General features: G+C 36.9%; 1 protein-coding gene across 2 annotated transcripts in view; it reads right to left on the bottom strand.

Moving 5' to 3' along the window:
• Positions 1 to 21,499, bottom strand: part of EXOC6B (exocyst complex component 6B) — a 548,300-nt gene that overhangs the window by 269,506 nt on the left and 257,295 nt on the right. For both annotated transcript variants that reach the window (XM_036262943.1, XM_036262944.1), the window contains exons 9-11: positions 4,063 to 4,146; positions 3,691 to 3,737; positions 2,010 to 2,130 (exon numbers count right to left, since the gene is read on the bottom strand). In XM_036262943.1, the coding sequence (XP_036118836.1) occupies positions 2,010 to 2,130; positions 3,691 to 3,737; positions 4,063 to 4,146 (252 nt within the window). The remainder of the gene's footprint in view (positions 1 to 2,009; positions 2,131 to 3,690; positions 3,738 to 4,062; positions 4,147 to 21,499) is intronic.

Raw genomic sequence — 21,499 nt, forward strand, 5'->3', positions numbered from 1 at the left:
GAAAGGGACACATCAAGCGGCTGCCACCTGCATAACCAACCAGGGCCGGGGACAAATCACAGCCGAGGCTATACATGATTTTTGATAAACAAAAAACATAATCACTCAAATATAGAGCTTGCTTTGAGATTTGTTTGGATGTTTGGGTCGTTCTTATTTTGCTTTGCTTGCTGGGTAATACAATACCATAAACAGTGTCATGAAACAGAATTAGCATCTGTGGTATCAACTACTTCATCTCATAATGGATAAAATGGTTCAGTGAGTAAATGTGGTGATGTTAACTTATTTTTTAATAGCTCTCTTGAGATACAATTCCCATACTACACAAGTTACTCATTTAAAGTACCTAATTCTTTGGTTTTTAGTTTTTTGTATATTTACAGATACGTGCAGACACAAATACAGTCAAGTTTAGAACATTTTCTTCACCTCAAAAAAAAAAAAAAAAGAAGAAGATTCAGTGTCCTTTAAGCCACCCCATCCTTACTCTTAGCCCTAAGCAACCACTAATCTACTTCCTCTGTAGATTGATGCTGAACTATTGGGGGGAGAGGGGGGAGCATTTTGTCATTTATTCTTCAATTCAAAAGAATATACAGTCGATTTACAAAGAGATACTCCAATAAGATTACTTTCTACACACACATATATATACTCTAATCAGCACACGTGGAAAGTGTCCTGCTCTTAATGCATCCAATGTGACTGCATGATGAAGAGGGATATTGTCCTGCTGAGAGTCCTACAGATTTGTCCCGTGGCTTCACCAAATGTATCAGTCACATGCAAAATCAAGAACTACTGCTTTACATAAAAGAATTGCTTGAAAGAAATCTAAGTTTTCTAAAAAAAAAAAACAGCTTTTCCCAGGAATAAAATAAAATTGGTAAAAATCGCTGAAATGAACACATATAAAACAAACAAAATATAAGATTCCCATAGAATTAGAGCAATACAAGTTAATAAATATGATGGGGGGGGGGACCCTTCCTCAAAATATTGCCTAAGCCCTGTCCAGATGGCTCAGTTGGTTGGAGCATCCTCCTGTACACCAAAAGGTTGTGGGTTTGATTCCCGGTCAGGACATGCACGGGAGACAACTGATTGATTCCCTACCCCCAACCCCTTCCTCTCTCTCTCAAAAAATCAATGAGCATATCCTCAGGTGAAGATAAAATATATATCTTGAAAAAAAAACATAAAGCACCAAAAATAGGACTTAAATGGAGAGCATATAAAATATTTTACCAAAAGACATAAGAACAAGTAGGAGAAAAATATATATATTCTTGATGAAAAATATCAGAATTATAAAAATGTCAATTATTTCCAATTAAATGTACAGATTTACTGTATAATAAGACTCAAGGGGGGGATGTGACAAAGTAATTTTCAAATTAATCTTAAAAAATAAGATAAATAGCATATTTTAAAAAGAGGATTTTACAGAATACACATGTCCTATAAAAAAATTAAACCATAGTATATCAAATGTAATATAATCAAAACAATGCTGTATTGACTCAAGACATACAGAAGGAAAGGGAAAGGGAGAATCATAGAGCCTAGAATACATATCATGAGATAGCAAAGGTGGCCTTCAAAATATGTTGGGAAATAACAGATGCTATGGACCGAATGTTGTGTCCCCCCAAATACATATGCTGAAATGCTAACCATCAGGATGCCTTTTTTATTTTTATTTTTTTAAGCACTAGGAAAGTTTATTTGAAAGACAGATAGACTCCCCACAGCAGGGAGAGAACCCAAGTGGGCTGCCCCAGGATGGCTATATTTAGAGACAGGGCCTTAGATAATAAGAGGACATAATAAGAATGTAGCCATTTCCAAACCAGGAAGAAAGTCTCTTCACCAGCAACCCCCATGCTGGCACCCTGATCTCAGATTCCAATGATACACATATGATTATTTTAAAACAGTACAACACTGAATAGCAGATAGATAATAGGCGCAAAGAAAGAACTTCTCTTGGGCTTCTTACATACCGAGTGGGTACGGAGTGCAGCTATGGTTTTGGAAAGTGCCATTTCCCATAGTTCATCGATGTAGGCTCTATTTACTAAGCCCTGGGTTGTGTGTAAAATATGATCTTCAACCACAAAAAAGCTAAGATTGAGGGGGAAAAAAAGCACAGCTGTCAGAAATTACAGTTTTCATACTATCTCAAGGGTTTGACAAACATTAAGGGCTGCCACTAAATTCTAAGTTAATGATCATCTTTTCTTAAAGAAAGCTGTTTGGTATAATAAATGAAACAGATTTCTTGGACTTAAAAGTATGCCCCTGATCTTGATATCTTCTTAACCACTTTTACAGAAATCAGAGTTACATTTCTGTTCAATGTTAACCACCATGGTATCCAGCAATTTAAAAGGCAAGAAAATGTTTATAGGTAAAGGAGGCTTTATTTTACCATATTAAAACCATCAGGCCATTAGTATATTTTTAAAAACCAATAGGTTTTAAAGAGACAATGAAAGCTAAAACACATATATTTTAAGAACCCAATCCAACACACAAAATATCAAAATAATTACCCCTTATCCTTATATGGACTTTCGAAACAAAGTATTGAAAATGTATCTTACAAAAGTTAAAAAAAAAAAAAATACTTATTTTTTTTTATATTTTGCTGTGGCTTTTATATATTTATGCTTTTAAAATGTATCTTCAGCTATCTTGCCTAAATGTCAATACTAATTAAAACAATTCTTTAAAATACAGAATAGTTATATTTTAATTAAAACTATCAATTACATTGAAATGGTTTAATCTTAAAAAAAAGGAGTTTCATGAAACAATCCAATTTTTTTCCTTTTAACTGCAAAGTCATTATTTGACAATAAGAATAAGAAGCCTATATTTGGGATATTTATCTGGGAACTGCAATTCCGTAACAGTACAGATACTCGAGATGAGGGTGGCAAACTCTATAACCCTTGGGTGAATCTAACCCACTGTGTGCTTTTATAAATACTGTTGTGGCCCTGGCCAGTTTGGCTCAGCGGTTAGAGCGTCGGCCTGCGGTCTGGAGAGACCCGGGTTCGGTTCCCGCTAAGGGCACGTACTTCGGTTGCAGTTTGTCCCCGGCCCTGGTTGGTCGTGCGGGTGGCAGCCACTCGATGTGTTCCTTCACGTCGATGTTTCTGTCTGTCTCTCCCTTCCTCTCTCTCCCTCCCACTCTATCTGTACAAAAAGTGGAAAAATATCCTCGGGTGAGGATAAAAAAAAAAAAAAAATACTGTTGTGATAAAACACAGCCACGCTCACTCATTTGTGTATTGTCTATAATTGCTCACATTGCAACAGAACTGACTAGTTGTGACAAAAAACAACAACAACAACAACCCTATGGCCTACTAAGCCTAAAATACTTATCTGGCCTTTTTAGAAAAAGTTTGTCAACTTTTGCTGATTATTTGGTTCTCTTTTACCAAGAATGGAGAAACAAAACATCAAATATAATAATGTTTTTCTCCCTTTATCCACAAAAAGTCCTTTGCAACAATGTAACATTGAAAGCAACAGAACATTCCTTTAAAATCATCAGAAAATCAAAACTAAATCATGTCTTAAGAATTAAAAAAAAAAAAATCCCAATAAAAAAATGATTTTTCCAAGTCCCACAAATAACACACATACACACACATACACTCATATACCTACCCTACAATTTGATTAAAATACTTCCTGTAGCCATCTAAAGTTTCATGCTGCAACAAAGGGAAAAAAAAGTTATTATTCATGTTTGGATACATTAAGACAGAGTTAAAGATCAACTTCTTAACTTCTTAAGTCTCAGTTCCCAAGACTATTACATAAATATAATAATAGTACCTACCTCATTGGGTTACGGGGAGGGCAAAATGAGACTCAGAACAATGCCTAACACATAGTAATCAATAGGTGTTGGAGTTGCTATTTTCTTACATTCATCAATAGCGGTCTCAGACTAACTAAAATATTTTAAGCACATATGCAAGATAATTAAAAGATACCAGAAAAGAAAAGTGAGAGAAGTAAAGGTGCTGATCCTACCATGTTAGACGGAGGCTGGAGCACCAAACGGGCTTGTTTTCGCCTCTGTTTTCGGTAGTAGTTCTCAAACGTTTCCCGGGCACCCTAAAAATAAATGAAAGAAAATGAGTTGACATGAGTGGACCAATTACTTTAGTATTTCATGGGAAAGAGAAGCTCCCAGGTCTGGAACTGGGGAATTCCCACATTTCTCAAAAGCTGTTAGTTTAACAATGATAATAATCATAGAAAAAATAAAAATAACTATTATCATTTCTTGACCCTTACTTACAAATCCCATAGGGATGGATACAAGTTTCTCAGAACTCAACCTCCAAAACACCAAAACTGGTTTCTGAATCAACTATCATGGATTCACAAGAATAAAGACAAACCAACATTCTCATAGGTTGTAAGAGTTGAGAAAATGTTCCTTAAAAAACTTTACAGAACATTACAGAAGAAAAAATGTTCAGAATAAAATCCAATCATGAGCAAAGGGCCAAAGAGAGGCAGGAAAAAGGTAGGAACTGAGAACAGCAAATCAGTCCTCCCAGATAAAATATATTCTAGCACAGAATTGACATAAGATAGAAAGGAAAGGAGGAGGAAGGGAGGGACAGGTGGAGGAAGGGAGGGAGGAGAAAGGAAAGGGAAGGAAAGGGGAGGGGAGAGGAGGGGAGGGGAAGGGAGGAGAGGGGGAGGGAATGGTGAGGGGGAGGGGAAGGGGGAGGGGAAGGGGGGAAGGGAAGGGGAGGGAACAAAGCCCTGGAAATTCTTAGTGCATACTTTCCACCTTTCTTTTGGGGTGCCTGGGCTTAACTGTAGGTGCTAGAGGAATAAGAGCTGTCTCAAGAGCTCTGTGACTGGGATCTCTCAATGTAACCATATTTAGAAATAGGGTCATTGCTGATGTAATTAGTTAGATTAATATGCAGTCCTTCTAGAGTAGGGTGGCCCTTAATCCAATATAACTGGTGTCCTCAAAAGAGAGGAGAAGAGACACAGAAAGAGAGACAAACAGGACATCACGTGGTGACACAGACATTGGAGTGGTGCAGCTGCAAATCAAGGAGCACAGAGGAGTGAGAGCCACTGCCAGAAGCTGGGATGATGCGAGGAAGGGTTCCACCCAGAGTCTGGAAGGAAGGATGGCCTTCTGATGCCTTGATTTTAGATTTCTAGCCTCCAAAACTATCACAGCACAAATTTCTGTTGTTTGAAGCCACCCAGTTTCTTATAGCAGCCCAAGAAAACGAATAGAGCTTTGAAAAATGATGCTCCCATTCTGACCAATTTCTGCTTTAATCCAAGACTTCTCTAAATAAACGAGAGTGGAAAAGGAGAGACAGCATTGCACAGTGGTTAAGATGAGGATTTTGGAACCAAACTATTTCGTTCAAATCATGGCTCTGCCCCTTACTAGCTCTACAACTCACATGGCTAGCTAGATACCTTCCCTTTCTCTAATTTAACTTCCACTATTTAACTATTTAACTTTCCCCAACAGATGAGCTGTGGTTTCCTCATTCATAGAGATACCAACCACACGACGTTGTTATAAAGGTTCAGAAGAGTTACAAAGCTTTTAAATTAGTGCCTGATAAATAATAACCACTATGCAAGTGCTCGTTTAAAAAGTTTTTAAAATAAATCAATTAAGAAAGTGAGAGCCCTGCCCACGTGAGTAAGTATAAACTTCCTGCAGTACCTCGATCAGTGTCCTTCACCTTCCCAAAAGTCTGACGAATATTACCCAACATGACTTCTTTGAATTGGGAAAGTTGATTTCAGGAAAACGCAAAAGCACAACTTAGGGGTTACCTAATGTTCTCCATACAAGGCAGGACAGGAACCATTTTTCGGCTTGCTTAGCCCCGTTGTGTCGATTGCAACTATTTAACTCCTCTGCAAACACTGCCACGGACACACTTACATCGGGGTGACTGGGTTCCAATAAACCTTACTTGTGGAAACTAAAACTTCCAATTTCATATAATTTTCACCTGTCACAAAATATTCTTCTTCTTTTGATTTTTTACCAACCACTTAAAAATATAAGCTATTTTTAGTTCACAGGTCACACAGAAACAGGCAACAGGCAAGATTTGGCCCGTGGATCATGATTTGTTGACCCCTGGTGTAACTTAAACACACAGGTTTTAAAATACTAAAGTGATTATAACTGTACACACCTGAGTTTTTCTGCCTATAAACTAAAATCAAACATTAAGATAGCTATTTCAAGGCTTTCTTAGTCCGTAAGTTAATGAGGTAGCAAATGATTCTGTTTAAAAAATAAAAAGTGGAAACTGCCTGTTGGTTTGTTAAAGTGGTTCCCCACTTGTCACCATCTCGCGGCGTAGTGGTGTTGTTAAATGTCAATTACATCCCGTACGCACTGAAGGGCTTTTCATTCTCAGGTTAGCAGTCCTACAGGCCCTTTATTATTCTGGTGTGACGTTACTCGTTCAACATGCCTTGGAGCCAAGATACACTTAGCTGAGAAGTTAGGGAAAGACTTCTCTTTAATTAGACCATAGTATACTAATTGAATTATTTGTTATAGATTATAGAAAATACACAAGATGAAATTCTATACAAAAACCAAATCATGAACCTCTACTTAATTTTAAACTAGATATAATTTTACCTTTCAAATCATCATTCAATAGAATAAAAATGTAAGAAAAGACCAACTTATCTAATTTACAAAAATGAGTTCAATTTTCCCTAGTGGCTACTAAAATAATTCACCTCTGATTATTCTATTTCCTCTGCCAATTTTGTCAACTCAGTGCTTACAGGTGGAATTTGAGAAGCAGATGTCTGAGCAGTCCAGCTGAGTAACTGATGAAGTGTCTGCCTATTAGTCACAAATAGGTCAATAAACTGCAGAGGTTTGCCACTTCAGCATCAAAGTCCTTTGATCACTGACACACACACACACACACACACACACACACACGCACACATATATTGGTATGTGCCCCTAGCGGGAACTGAACCCAGGACTCTCCGCAGGCCAATGCTCCAACTGCAAAGCCAAACTGTCCAGGGCATCACTAATACTTTTTTTAAACTCAAAAGCTATTGAAGGTATAAGCAAAATAGAAATAAAACAATAGGCAGACAAGTGAAAAGATGTTTTGTTTTCATTTTATGTTATTATATCATTAGTATTACAGTGCTACGAAGGTTTTCTAATAATTAATAAATATACACAATATCACAGAAAAGCAAGTCACTTAACAAATATAACGTGCTTCACTGTGGTACACATTGATAATGGCCCTGCCTTCACTGAATTTATAGTCTATGGTGGAAGTCTAGCAATTAAGCAATTATATTAAAATAAAATACAGAATCCCATGGATTAGAGTGTGGGTGTGTGTGTGTGTACACTGAGTGGGAGGTGTGTCAGAGAAGGCTTCCCAGAAAAACAATGACATTTATACTCATAATTAAAGAACAAGTCAGAAGACTATGGCAGGTAAAGGAGGAGGGGGAGAGTGTTCCTTGTAGAGACACAGGGGTTCAGAGAAAAAGGCTTCACACATCTCATGAACGGAAAGAAGTTCTTCATGGCTATAAGGCTGGAGGTTTGTAAATCATGTTAAGATACTTGGACTTCAACTCTAAAGACAATACGTTTTAGACACTTGGAAGTTGTAATGTAGGGAGTAGAATGAAGAAAGGGAATTGCTGCATCATATGGTAAGGCTATTTTTATTTTTTTGAGGAAGCTCCATACTGTTCTCCATAGTGGCTGCACCAATTTGCATTCCCACCAACAGTGCACAAGTGTTACCTTTTCTCCACATCCTCACCAATGTCTGATATCTCCTGTCTTTGGAATAATAGCCATCTAACAGGTGGGAGGTGATATCTCATTGTGGTTTTGATTTGCATTTCTCTGATGATTAGCGATGCTGAGCACTTTTTCATGTACCTATTGGCCATCTGTGCATCTTACATTTTTGTGTTTTTTTAAATGTTGTGCTTCTGAATTGCCATCTACTGTTTCTAAGCTCAATAAGGCAAGATGTGCCTTACAGAGAAAACACATGTTTTCGATAAGCTTCATTCAGGCATGAGTTAGAATGCTATTGGCCATGAATTCAATATTAATGAATCAACAATATATATTAAATAATGTGTCTTTAAAGAGAGACACACATAAAACAAAGTTATGAACTGACTGGCTGATAAAAACATTGTGATCAGAAGCTCACAGAAATATAACCCTGTATTTCCCTGGGAGCAATGGCTCAGTATTCATTAACTCATTGTTTAGAGTGACTTTATAGAACATAACTACCACGAATAACAAGAATTGACTGTATCTGGGGATATTGATGATAATGACTTCCTCTGCATGAAACATGTTTAGTTTGTGTGTTCCACAAGTGCTAAGTGTTTGGGGGCAGGCCTATTTGGGTCTACAGCTCAGGGGAGAGAGCGAGGCTGACAATAATGGATGGCAGAATCATTAGCAGAGAGATGGTAACTGAAGCCTGGGAGGAAATAGGATAATCTAAGGAATATCTGCAGAATGAAAGTGCAAAAGAACCTAACACAAAAACCACAAGTGACACCAATTAAGAAATGTCTGGCTCTTTCTTGTAATTAAAATGTAACTGTAAATGCCAACTACTTAGAGAAGATTTTTCTACTATCCAATCTAAAATGGAAAGTCATGCCTAACCCATAACCCTCTGTTAATTCTTTGCGTAGCACGTATCTCCATCTGACATTGTTTTCCTGTCTGTCTGCCTCATTTCATTTGGATGCAAGCTCCATGAGAAGAAGTTTCTTGTTTATCTTATTTACTGTTGTGTTCCCAGCCCTAAGACAATGCCTGGCACATAAATGGCATTCAATATAAATTTCTTTAAATAAATGATTAAAAGTGCAAATAAGCCCGGGCCAGATTGGCTCAGCAGTTGGAGCGTTGGCCTGCAGAACATGAGTCCCAGGTTCGGTTCCCACTAGGGGCACATACCAAAAAGAAAAAGAAAAGTGTGAATAAAATATTAATATTTTCTTTTAAGATATTTACACTTTTTCTGCTATTGCAATGATCATTTCTTCGTAATTATCCCTACTTATCTCATCCTGTTGCTTTTTTGTCTCCATTTATTCTTTTAAAGAATTTTGTTCCTGTTTCACAGAGATTATGATTTCTTCAGACCAAACAATTTTCTAAAATTTCCTTTTGGTTCTTATAGAAATTGATTTTTAGGATCATGTTTCCTCTGAACTTTTAGGATGATGTTCCTGCTCCCATTTTATCCTGTATGATTTTTCAGATTGCAATTTTTGTTTTGTATTGTTTCATTTTCCCAATTGCTCTACTTTGAACAATAGGAGCACTTTCTGGACCACAGGTTTGGTTTGTGGCTTGTCTTTGGCCCACTCACCATTCATCTGGCTGTAGATCAAATATCCTTATGGAAGTGGCAATTTATAGTAGGGTCATGGGTGTGGGTCCAAAGCTGTTTCAAAGATCATCCACAAACTCATTCTAGTGTCTAGCATGAAAATGGCCTACTAGGTTCACATGAAATATGGCTAAACAGTCTTCTACCACACAGTTCTCATGGTTAACTCCCTGAACTTCTTTACAGGAACAAAAATCACAATATCGCAGGGAATTCCTATCTGTGCTCCTGTATAGCACTATTAAGTATTCTCCAGCGCAGAATGAACTGGGTTGGTACCAACGTTCTTCTTTCCCCCTCACCCCATAGTCTGGAAGCCCTAAAAAGGAGAATCCATGCAGTACAGGCGTGGACAACCAATGTATTCATCAATTCAGGGTTGTATTTTCCAGCCAGAAGGCATACTGTGGAAAAAGAATAAAGTCTTCTGACTTTTTAAGGTTTGCTCTGTTTAGGGCAGCAAAACACACATCACTCGCCTCCTGGACTTCTCAATCCATTCAATCAGCTCTAAAGCTAGAGACACTTTTATTCCAATTCAGACAATGAAATGTTAATTATCATCCTTATTTATCAATGCCATTGTAAGTTTTCAGACTTCTACGCATCTTAACTATTTTAGTAAAAGTTTAGAAAAACTTAGAAGCAAGACTTTGTTTAATGTTTTCCATGTTAAATGTGTACACCCTATCTGGAATTTAACCTAAATACTAAAGTTTATATTATAAAGAAATCTCTACAACAAATCGTTGCCTTTCATTTATAGCACAACTATATAAGAAGAGCTAAATGATCACAGAATATAGTCTATTTCTACTTAATGTTAAAACACAAGAAAGAAATATTATCTAGGGGGTGTTAACCTCTTCTTCAACTTACTGGGCAACTTATCTTCTAAATTCATATTTAACTTAAATATTATATCATATTTTGTGAAAACTGAGAGTAAGGTACTAATGATCAAATGCTCCAAAAGCCATTGCCAATTCCCTAAATGTAATCATTAATCCTAGCCGTAGGAAATGGCCCTCAGGCTATGCCAGAAATGGGGGTTTTAGAGAAATCTTTCGCTTTTAGCTGTGTTTCCTGTATTGTCTATCTCTTTTTAAATTACTATTTAATCACAAAATTAAAATATGGGCTTAGAAGAAGGACAATAAAGATCAGGCAAAGAGAAAAAATAAAATCATTCATCATCCCGTCACCTGGAGATAACTACTGTTTACTTTCTGGTACACTCCCTTACAGATATTTTCCTATTCTAAATAGACACATATTTCACATACACACATCTGTCCATATGCATAGGATCATACTGTACATACTCTTTTCACTGACATTTGCATGCAAAAATCTTTGGTCAAACAACATAATTTAGTGTGATCCACTTTTACTGCACACACTGTTTCAACTCCCTTCTTCAAACATGTGCTACAAAGGCTGGAACAAACATGGGTTTTGAATAAATGTTTAAAAATAAAAATAAAAACACAAGTGACAACTTTATTCCTCATGTGTCTAGACACTAGTCTAGATATAAACATAGGAAACACACATAGTATTGCCACTAAATGTGGGCAAATGAGTGAGGTTTTTTTTATCTGTATAAAGTAGTAAAAAGTATTGCTAACAAAACTCAAAGGTCACATTTTAGCTACTACAAATCACAAATGTGCATCAGTAATCAAATAAGTCAGGATCATATGATCCTTGCTCTTGGGGGAGGGGGAGGGGGAGGGGGAGGGAGGCCAGATGAAAGACCTATCCATGGATTTGTCTTGATAAAAGGTAATAATGTATATACCATGCACTCAGACACCCTACACATTTCATATGATTACTGAGCTCCATATGTCACCAAACATTAGTAATACCTACGTGTGAGTTTTGTAGGAGGAAGAAAAACATATGCTGGGACAACACTACTTCACCGGGTATGTGTCTACACAATAGGTAAAAAGGGACAGACCGTCTATATTCATCCTTAAATATTTACTGTGCAATTATTTAGCTAAACAGTCCTTCATCTAGTGTGTCTCTCCTGGTGGCGATTGATATGGGGTCTACTGGAGAGTGGGCGGAGTCCATCTAATCAATCACAATAACAGAAAAGTTACCCTTGGATTGAGAGGTAGCTAAAGACAAGTACACAAAGAACAAGGGAGGGAAATGGAAGAAGGGAAGCACACACCACTGTTCTTCCGGCTTTGCCTACAGGAAGCAATATTTCCATTTGGTCTCAGGCAAAGCCTGTAATTTCTCCACCCTGACTGCAGCTGGAGAACTCCCTTTTAACTGTCCCGGCTTCCAAGTGAAGACAGGTTTATTCAGAGGGGTTTTTTTTTTTTTTTTTTTAGGGGGAAAAAACCTGAGAGGGCCATTTTAATTTGCTTCCATGTGAAAAGGGGAGCACTTTTCATAGGGTCCCGTAATGACATTCAGCGGGATATTACACTTCACCATATGGCTAATTTGCACAGCAGGTCCAAAGCAGGATTTTCTTTCATTAGAACGGCCCTAAAGATCAGACTACAGAAACATGTGTAAAGAACAAATCCAAGATGCCCCCTATTGCTTAAACCTAGAAACATTCCATTCCCAGATGTAGAAGCCATTCACAGAGCTCCCGTGCAAGGTCATTCAAGCTGGGATGGTGGCATGTGTCACAACTCCACTCACCTATATTAGGGCTTTGAAAATTCAAGAACCACAACACTGTCAAAACACCTCAGAAAACAACAACAACAACAAAATACTATGTATGCCCAATCTTTGATATCATTCAGTTCGCCTACAAAATAAATCTACGTAAACATCTGACCCTTTCTGAAGACAGCAAAAGCAACCTGATGTTCTCACAGAGTTCTGTTTATTTTTAAGATGGCCCTTGTAACTTATGTTTGTCTTGGCATTTCCTCTGTCTGCCATATCCCAAGCCTGAGCCATAGAAAAGAACATCCCCTCCGGGAATGACAGTTTGCAGAAATTTTTAAAAAAAAGAAAAAGAAAGAAATCTGATGTCTAATGATTATGGAGTAGTTGAGTCTGTGCTTTTGAAGAAAGTAAACATTATGATTAACAATCTTGGGCTTTGTAATTAGCTTCCCCCTTCCAAGAGAGAGTGTTAATTTATTAAATATTTTAACAAAGAGTCTTTTATTATCAGATTCAGTTTGGCTGGCTCCTTTCATAGCATTACCAATTACAACCAATAAAGCTTTAATTGATGACTACTTTTTATAACCTTTGACCCAAGATGATAAACAGTTGTACCTTAGAAGCGAAAGGGTAAACCTCAAAGGGAACGGTGTCTTAATCATGCTTAGCAAAACAAACTGCTTAAAATTACAACCTAGATACCTGGTTAGAACAAACACCCAGACTTCCTCTATGATTAAGGTAATTGATCAGAGAAAAATTTGGATTTCACTTTTAAGATAAATGTTCCTTTTGTTAGGGAAATCTTAACTTAAATAATCTGCAAACAACTATGCACCTTAATGTGCCAATTATATTATAATATGATAGTATAATTTAATCGGTTTGAGGATAATTAGCAAGAGAACTTTTTCTTTTTTATTTTTTCTAGATTTACTGAAAATTAATTGATATATCTCTGTATAAGTGTAAGGAGTACAACATGATGGTTTTATTTACATGTATTATGACATGATTACCATAATAGGTTCAGCTAACATCCATCTTCACAAGAGAATTTTAATGTGACATAGCTTTGAATATAAAATAATTGAAATGCATATTCTTTTACTCTTAAGGAAAAAAGCACTATGATTGAAATGATAACCCCCCCGTCCCAGTCCATCATTTTATAGGGTGGCCCCTTATAATACCAGGGACTCTCAAGAACCTGTGTGCAAAAAATGCACACCAAATTAATGGCCCAACAAGACATCAATAATTCTTAAGGAACTGAGTGTCTATACATGACAAGCAAGGAGAATCATTCCTTTAATTAGAGTGACATAATGAGGCTTTTTGCATTTTCTCCAAAGAACTATTCCCAAAGTTGAATAAGTTGGTTTTCCAGTTATTATTCAACCGCCCAATTTCATACTTGCCAATGTTTAAAGAAAGTCTCTTCTAACTCACACCCGTCCATCTTTTAAACTGTTAAAGCACTTCATAATTTGAAAGTTTAAAATTTCCCAGACAAATCTCTTAATTTGTTTCATGTTGCCAAAGTGAATAGGGCCTCTGAATAATTACTAAAGAGCTAATAGGAAAATGTGGCATCTAAAAATGTAAATAAAAATAAAACCATCATGTCACAGTTGTTACACACAATCCCTTCACAGAGACGAAGGCAATGACGTTATTCATAGTCCTCACAATGAAAAGTGCTGGCTTCACAGAAGGTACAGTATAAGACTTTATGTAAAAAGAACTAGGCATATACCTTTTAAGTAACTTCCCGTGTATATAAAGGAGGCCAATGCCAGGAAAAGCACACATTCTGAGGCTCAGTCGAAGTAGTACTTTTATAAACTGAAAGAGCTATACACGTTATTTTTATGATGCATAAATGTATGTAATGGCTGTTTTATTAAAGACACATGGCTGCTCTCTGCATTTTAAAATCAAATTTGCCACACCCCTCCCCCCCCCAAAAAAAACCAATCCTTTATACAGTAAAGTAAGGTTTGGGGAAATTTTGTATAAATAAATCTATGCTCACAAACTTGCCCTCCCCCCAGTTAAGAGATGTTTTACAGAAACAGACAAATTTAGAATCTAAGAATAAAAAATTTGTCATACTGAACTTCAGATGTTCAGGGAAAAAGGCAGAATATCTAGAAACAAAGCTGACAACAAACATTAGACCAACACTTGGTTAAAAACAAAAAGTAAGAATACGAGTTAAGAGAAAAAAAAGAAAACTAAAACTTGAATAAAATATCAACTTTTAAAATTTAACTTTATATTATGAAAGAATTGTGGAATCACATGCAGTTATAAGAAATAACAGAGAAGCTGCCATGTGCCTTAGCGCAGTTTCTGAAATAACAAACATTCTCAAAAAGCATAGTTCAGTGTCACAACCAGGTTACCGACGTTGATCAGAATGAATCAAGAACCCTGAGAATCCCTCCAGGTTCCTTTTCGTAGCCATACCCACTTCCCTCATTTCCAACCCCTGATTAATCTCTGGCAAGCACTACTCTATTTTCCATGAGCACAATTTTTTTCATTTTAAGAATGTTACATAAAGGGAATTTTATACTATGTAACCTTTGAGATTGGTTTATTTCACTCAGCATAAATCTCTGAAGATTCATACAGGTTGTGGCATATATCGATAGTCCTCTCCTTTATATTTCTGAGTATTAGTCCATGACATGGAATACATGTATCTCAGTTCATTTAACCATTCACCTTCTGAAGGACATCAGGGTTTCTAGTTTGGGGCTCTTATGGATAAAGCTTCTTTTAACATTCGTGTACAGAAAATCCTGAACTGAGTTTTCATTCCTCTGGGGGAAATGCCCAGGAGTGCTGTTGCGGAGTCATATGGCAGGTGCATGCTTAGTTTTATAAGAAGTTCCCTAACTGTTTTCCAGAGTGACTGCAGCATTTTCCATTCCCACCAGCATCCTCTGCTGACCTTCAACGTCATCACTGTTCTGATAGGAGTGCAGTGATAGCTCATAGTGGCTTATAATCTGAATTCCTCTAATGACTAATGATGCTGAACTGAACAATAGATGTTTTCACGTGCTTATTTGCCATCTATGTATCTGCCTTGATGAACTGTTTCTTCCTGTCTTTTGCCTATATCCTAACCGGATTGTTTGATTTTTTAGTTCTGAAAAGACTTTTTATACTCTAGAGCAGTGGTTCTCAACCTTCCTAATGCTGCGACCCTTTAATACAGTTCCTCATGTGTGGTGACCCCCAACCATAAAATTATTTTCGTTGCTACTTTATAACTGTAATTTTACTACTGTTATAAATCGCAATCAGAAATATATGTTTTCCGATGGTCTTAGGCGACCCCTGTGAAAGGGTCATTCAACCCCCCATAGGGGTCACGACCCACAGGTTGAGAAACGCTGCTCTAGAGACTACTCTTGTTTGGATACCCAGTTTGCAGATACTTTCTTCCACTCTGTAGCTTGTCTCTTCATCCTCTTAACAGGGTCTTTTACAGAGCAAAATTGTTTAATTTTGATATTACAATTTATCAATTTTTCTCCTTTAGTGAGTGCTTTTGGAATAAAGTCTAAGAACTCTTGGTCTACCCCTAGATTCTAAGGATTTCTCCTATTTTTTCCTGAAAGTTTTATAGTTTTGCATCTTACATTTCAGTCATGATCCATTTTGAGTTGATTTTAATCTAAGAATGTCCTATTGTTCCAGGACCATTTATTGAATTGCTTTTGCAATTCTGCCAAATGTTTTTGTGTGTCTATTTCTGGGTTCCCTACTGTGTCCCAACTATCACTCAACATAGTCTTGATTACTATAGCTATATAATAAGTCTTGAAATTGAGTACATTGATTCCGCCATTTTATTCCTCTTTTTCAAAATTGTTTTAGTTATTCTAATTTCTTTACCTTTCCATACAAATTTTGGAATCATCTTGTCCGTATCTACAAAAATTTGCTGGGATTTTGATAGGAATTTCATTAAATTTGTATATCAACTTGGAAAAAATTGGTATCTTTATTGTACTGAGTCTTCCAGTTCATGAACATAGTTTGTCTTTCCATATATTTACATCTTTGTTGGTTTCATCCATCAGCATTTTGTAGTTTTCAACATATAAATCCTATACATGCTTTTTTAGATTTATACATAAGCATATCTTTTTTAAGTAATTATAAATAGTATTTTTTTTATTTAAAAAAATTTTGCCCAGCCGGTCTGGCTCAGTGGTTGAGCATTGACCCATGCACCAAGAGGTTGCCGGTTCAATTCCCATTCAGGGCACATGCCCAGGTTGTGGGCCTGATCCCAAATGGGGGGCATGCAGGAGGCGGCCAATCGATGTTCTCTCTCATCAGTGTTTCTGTTGCCCTCTCCCTTCCTCTCTCTAAAATCAATTTTTAAAAAAAAATTTTTTTTTTTAATTTTTTAATGTTGACATGATTGGAGTCCCCCTTTCCCCACCTCTGTTCACCTCCACATTCCTCCACTCCCCCTTTCCTTGGCCTTTACCAAATTATTGCCCATGTCCTTGGGGTATGCATATATGTTCTTCAGCTATTTCCTTCACCTTCTTTATCCAGTAATAAACAAAATAAACTGACAAACAAAATGGAACCAGAAACATGAATACCTGGAACAGACTGGGGACCAAGGGGACTAGGGTGGGGTGACTGGATAAAGAATAGTATGGTGTTTTACTTATTTTTTAATCCTCACCTGAGGACATTTTCCCATTTATCTTCAGATAGAGTGAGAGAGAGAGACATTGACATGAGAGAGACACATGAACTGGCTGCCTCTAGCATGACCTGGACCAGGGCCGGGACCGAGCCGCATCCAAGGTATGTGCCCTTGGCTGGAATTGAACCTGCAACCCTTTGATCTGTGGGCCGATGCTCTAACCACTGAGCATCCAGCCAGGGCTGCTCATCCTTTTTCTTGTCATCCTGCCTGTATCACTATATTTTAAGTGATTTTCTCATAGACAGGATGTAGTTGGGTCATGTTTCCTAATTCACTTTACCAATATCTGCCTTTTTATTGGTGTATGTAGATAATTTACATTCAAAAAGATTTTTATATGTTAGGGCTTGTGTCTGTCATTTTTAATTTTTTTATGTTTGTTCTCCTTGTTTTTAGTTTCCTTTTTCTTTTTCCTTCCTTCCTGTGGGTTACTTGAATATTATTTAGAATTTCATTTTTATTTATCTATAGTGTCTTGGAGTGTATCTCTTTGTACAACATTTTTAGTGGTTACTCTAGGTATTACACTATAAATACCTGATATATACATGATATAACTTATCATTAGCTATAGGTACTATCATTTTCCCAGTTCCAAGGAAATACAGAAATCTTATTTCCCTCTACATTTTTATGCTTCTCCATTTATAATACAATTATCTTACATATTTTCTATATATACTGTTAGAACCAAATAAGAAAATATTGGCAAGTCAAACTGTCATATGCAGACACTCTATCAAACAACTGGAGAATATACATTCTTTTCCAGTGCACATTGAACATTTATCAAATTATACTATATGCTGGACTATAAAGAAAATATCCATAAATTTCAAAGTGTAAAAATCTATAGGGTATATTAAATCACTCCAATGGAAATCTAGTGATCACTAACAAAAAGATAATAAGAATATTCTGGTCCTAGATATTTTCTCAAGAGAAAAGAGCATCTAAGTCCATTTAAAATACATGTAATAGCCCTGGCCTGTTTTGCTCAGTGGTTAGAGCATTGACCCATGGACCACAGAGTCATGGGTTCGATTCTGGTCAGTCCCCAAAACCCTGGTCAGGGTCATGCAGGAGGCAACCAACTGATGTGTCTCTCTCATATCAATGTTTCTCTCTCTTTCTCTCTCTCTCTCTCTCTCTCCCTCCCTTCTTCCCTCCCTCCCTCCTACTCCATCTGAAGATAAATAAAAAAATATCCTCGGGTGAGGATTAAAAAAAAACTGGTATAAGAATGTCACAGAAATTTGATTCATCATTAGCCCCAAACTAGAATAAGAAACAAATGTCCATCAATATTCATAAAATGAAAAACTATTCCACTATAAAAAGATCAAACTACCAATACATGCAATAACATGGATCTCAAAAAACATTAAGTTGAGGGAAAGAAGGTAGACACAAAACACAAAAGAGTACATACTATATAATCACAAGTATATGAAGTTCAGGAAGAGGTAAAACTAATCTATGGTGATAAAAATCAGAAAAGTTTATATAGTTGGAGAAGAAGGCTAATAATAACTAGAAAGGGGCAAGAGGGAACTGCCATGTAGATGGAAATGTTTTATGTCCTGATCTGGGTGGTACTTATGCAAGTGTACACATATGTTAAAACCCAGGAAGCTTTACATTTAAAATTTGCACCTTATAAAGGCTGTAAATTATACTTGAAAAAACACAGTAGGGAAAAGTGACAGATAGGTTCAAAATTTTTTTTAAATTTAGCCTGGGCAGTGTGGCTCAGTGGTTGAGCATCAACCCATGCACCAAGAGGTCACCGGTTCAGTTTCCAATCAGGGCACATGCCCAGGTTGTGGGACAAATCCCCAGGGGGTTATGCAGGAGGCGGCCAACCGATGTTCTCACTCATTGATGTTTCTATCTCTCTCTCCCTCTCTCCCTCTTCCCCTCTCTCTCAAAAAAAAATTTTTTTTAATTTATACTAATCAAAATTTAAAATATAAAATTATAAAGCAAATAACAAACTAATAAAATGTCATAAATATACAGACCAAAAAAAGTATTTATCTGGATAAAATAAAAACATTTCATGTACGCACAAAGGTAATGAGTGGCCATTACACATTTTTAAAAGGCCACAACCAATAATGACTTTACAAATCCAATGAAATTCACAATGTACATTTTTTCTGCCGACCAAATTAGCAAAAGAAAAGATAACACCCAATATTGCTGAAAATATGGTAAAACTGCATGCCTAAAGTCTTTTGCTAAAGAATGCAAATTGTTAAGATTTTTTTGAAAGATCAGGTATCAGGAAGCTTAATATGTGTGTGCCCTTTAATTCATTTAAATAATTTTACCTAAAGTGATAATCACATCAGTGAAAAAAATAATGTTTAAAATATGCACAGCTGAAAGAAATTGGGTTCGGATTCTAATAGTATGGGCTAGAACCCTGGTTTACCCCTATCTTTGTAATCTTAAGCAATTTATTTCATCTCTCTAAGTCTCAACTGTCCCACATACAAAATAAGGATATTAATATATACACTTATCAGGGCTGCTATACAGATTAACAAAGATAATATATGCAAGTCATATAACATGATGCCTAGCATGCAAATTACATATGATGCCCAGCATCCAAATCATAGTATGTGGTGAGTACTAGTATGTGGTAAGTACTCAGTGGTAGCCCATCATCATCGTCACCACCATCATCATCATAATGATGAATTCCAACAACATTGATTAAGTGAACCTATACTGTGGAAATACAAACAATAATGTTAGGTCTATATTTATTGAGAAGAGCAGATATTTGTGTTATGATATATGCAAATTATAAAGAAAGCATATAGTATAATTAGATTTTTACAAAAAGTGTATCATGAGAGTCAGAGAATAATGTCTGGAAGGAAGTAGACCAAAATTGGGGTAGAATTGTGAGTAATTTGGTTTCTTCAAATTTATTTATTTTTTAAACAATGAACAATGACATTTATGAAAAAATAGCGGTATTTCCTTAGTTCCTTCTTATCAGAGGCACCACTAATTGATGTCACTAGCCCACTGACTGATCCTACCAGGTCAGGGCAGAGAGAGCCTAGAACAAACAGTGGTGGAACGATTAGTGCAGAAGCTGCCAGATGCCAAGATAAAGAACACAAGAAAAAAACAAAAAACAAAAAGCAGTGCTTTCTCCGAAGCTGACAGGCAAGAATAAAAGAGGTTCCTGTACCTACAGTGAGGCAGGGTTAGAGTTAGCAGCGTTGGCCCCTGGAAAGGAACTCACTGTCCTAGTAGCAGTAACATGACCATAAAGCCAATACTTGGAGGACCCTCTCATCTACCGTTTCTGACTACAGGCAAGGTGGCTGGCTATCTGATGACCCCTCCCTGTAAATACCAAGTATGCAACTCTAAAATAACTGTATGAGATTATTTCAGACAGCAGGAGAAACTTTTAACAGAAGGTTTTCTGAAACAGTCAAATACCGGAAAGTCTGTCTCCCCTAACAGAGTGATAAAGCTATGTATGGAGAGAGGGGAAGTGGTTTCCTGGACAGGAGGGCCCACATGCAGCCTGGTCCTGGAACAAACTGCAAACAACCAGGCATTATGAAAGGCTGCTTGACAACTCAAGGATGCTCTGCCCTAAAACTAACCCAGAACGAACGTGGCTGTGCCTAAGTGAGGGCTGGCAGTGACCCTTGTAAAACAGCAGTATGAGCACCTGCCCCTCCCTTCCTGGTTTTCCCAAGCCAGGCCTGGAGTGAGGAGCAGTGAGAGAGCACAGGGTAATTTCTAATAAAAAATAATCCTTGAGTATGAACTTTAGAGAATTATCCCAGCAAGGCTGACATTTTACATAGCTTTGCAGAACCGTGACAGGCCCAAAGAGACCTTGTATGACAACACTAAAACATGATTGAGTCCCTCATAGGGCAAACCTGCCAATCTCAGGAGCAAACTATTAGACATACTTTAAACTATTAAACTATTAAACATCTTCTCTCTCTACCCCAGTCATTTTTCTAAGCCAACACCGGTGTGGTTTATGTGACTGTCTTTATCCAGCTTCTAATATCTGATTACCAGGTCTTTACCAATACAAGAAGGTAAGGCATGACTGCTACTTTCAACATAGCTTTTTCCAGAAACTACCAAGAGCATTGCTTCCTTAATTAAAAATGTATCAACAATTCTTTCTCCTCAAACTTGAAAGACTAGATATGAATGCCAGCAGTGCCAATGGATGGATTTTGTAGTAATATCCTCATAATGTTTCATTATGAAAAAGTTTTTACTTACTATACAGCATCTGCCCCTGAAACAGCAACACTGATACAGTAAAGTAAAAAGAGGCGTCAGATACAACTCACAAAAGCAAGCTTGGCTTGGCTCCTGGTTTTGCCAGTCACTAGCTTTGTGACCCATTGTTCTACCACCAAGTCAATATAAGATGCTCACTATATAACCTGCTTTAGGTCAGACTGGGGTTGTGAGGCTCAAATGAAATAAAGTGTGTGTGAAGTGCAGTGGAAAAAATACAAAGCTCCGAAACTCACTTAAAAAAACTCACCAGTTTGGGATGTTCACTGTAGAACAAATAACTTCAGGG

Source organism: Molossus molossus, unplaced genomic scaffold (genome assembly GCF_014108415.1).
Source record: "Molossus molossus isolate mMolMol1 unplaced genomic scaffold, mMolMol1.p scaffold_m16_p_15, whole genome shotgun sequence".
Taxonomy (NCBI): Eukaryota; Metazoa; Chordata; class Mammalia; order Chiroptera; family Molossidae; genus Molossus; species Molossus molossus.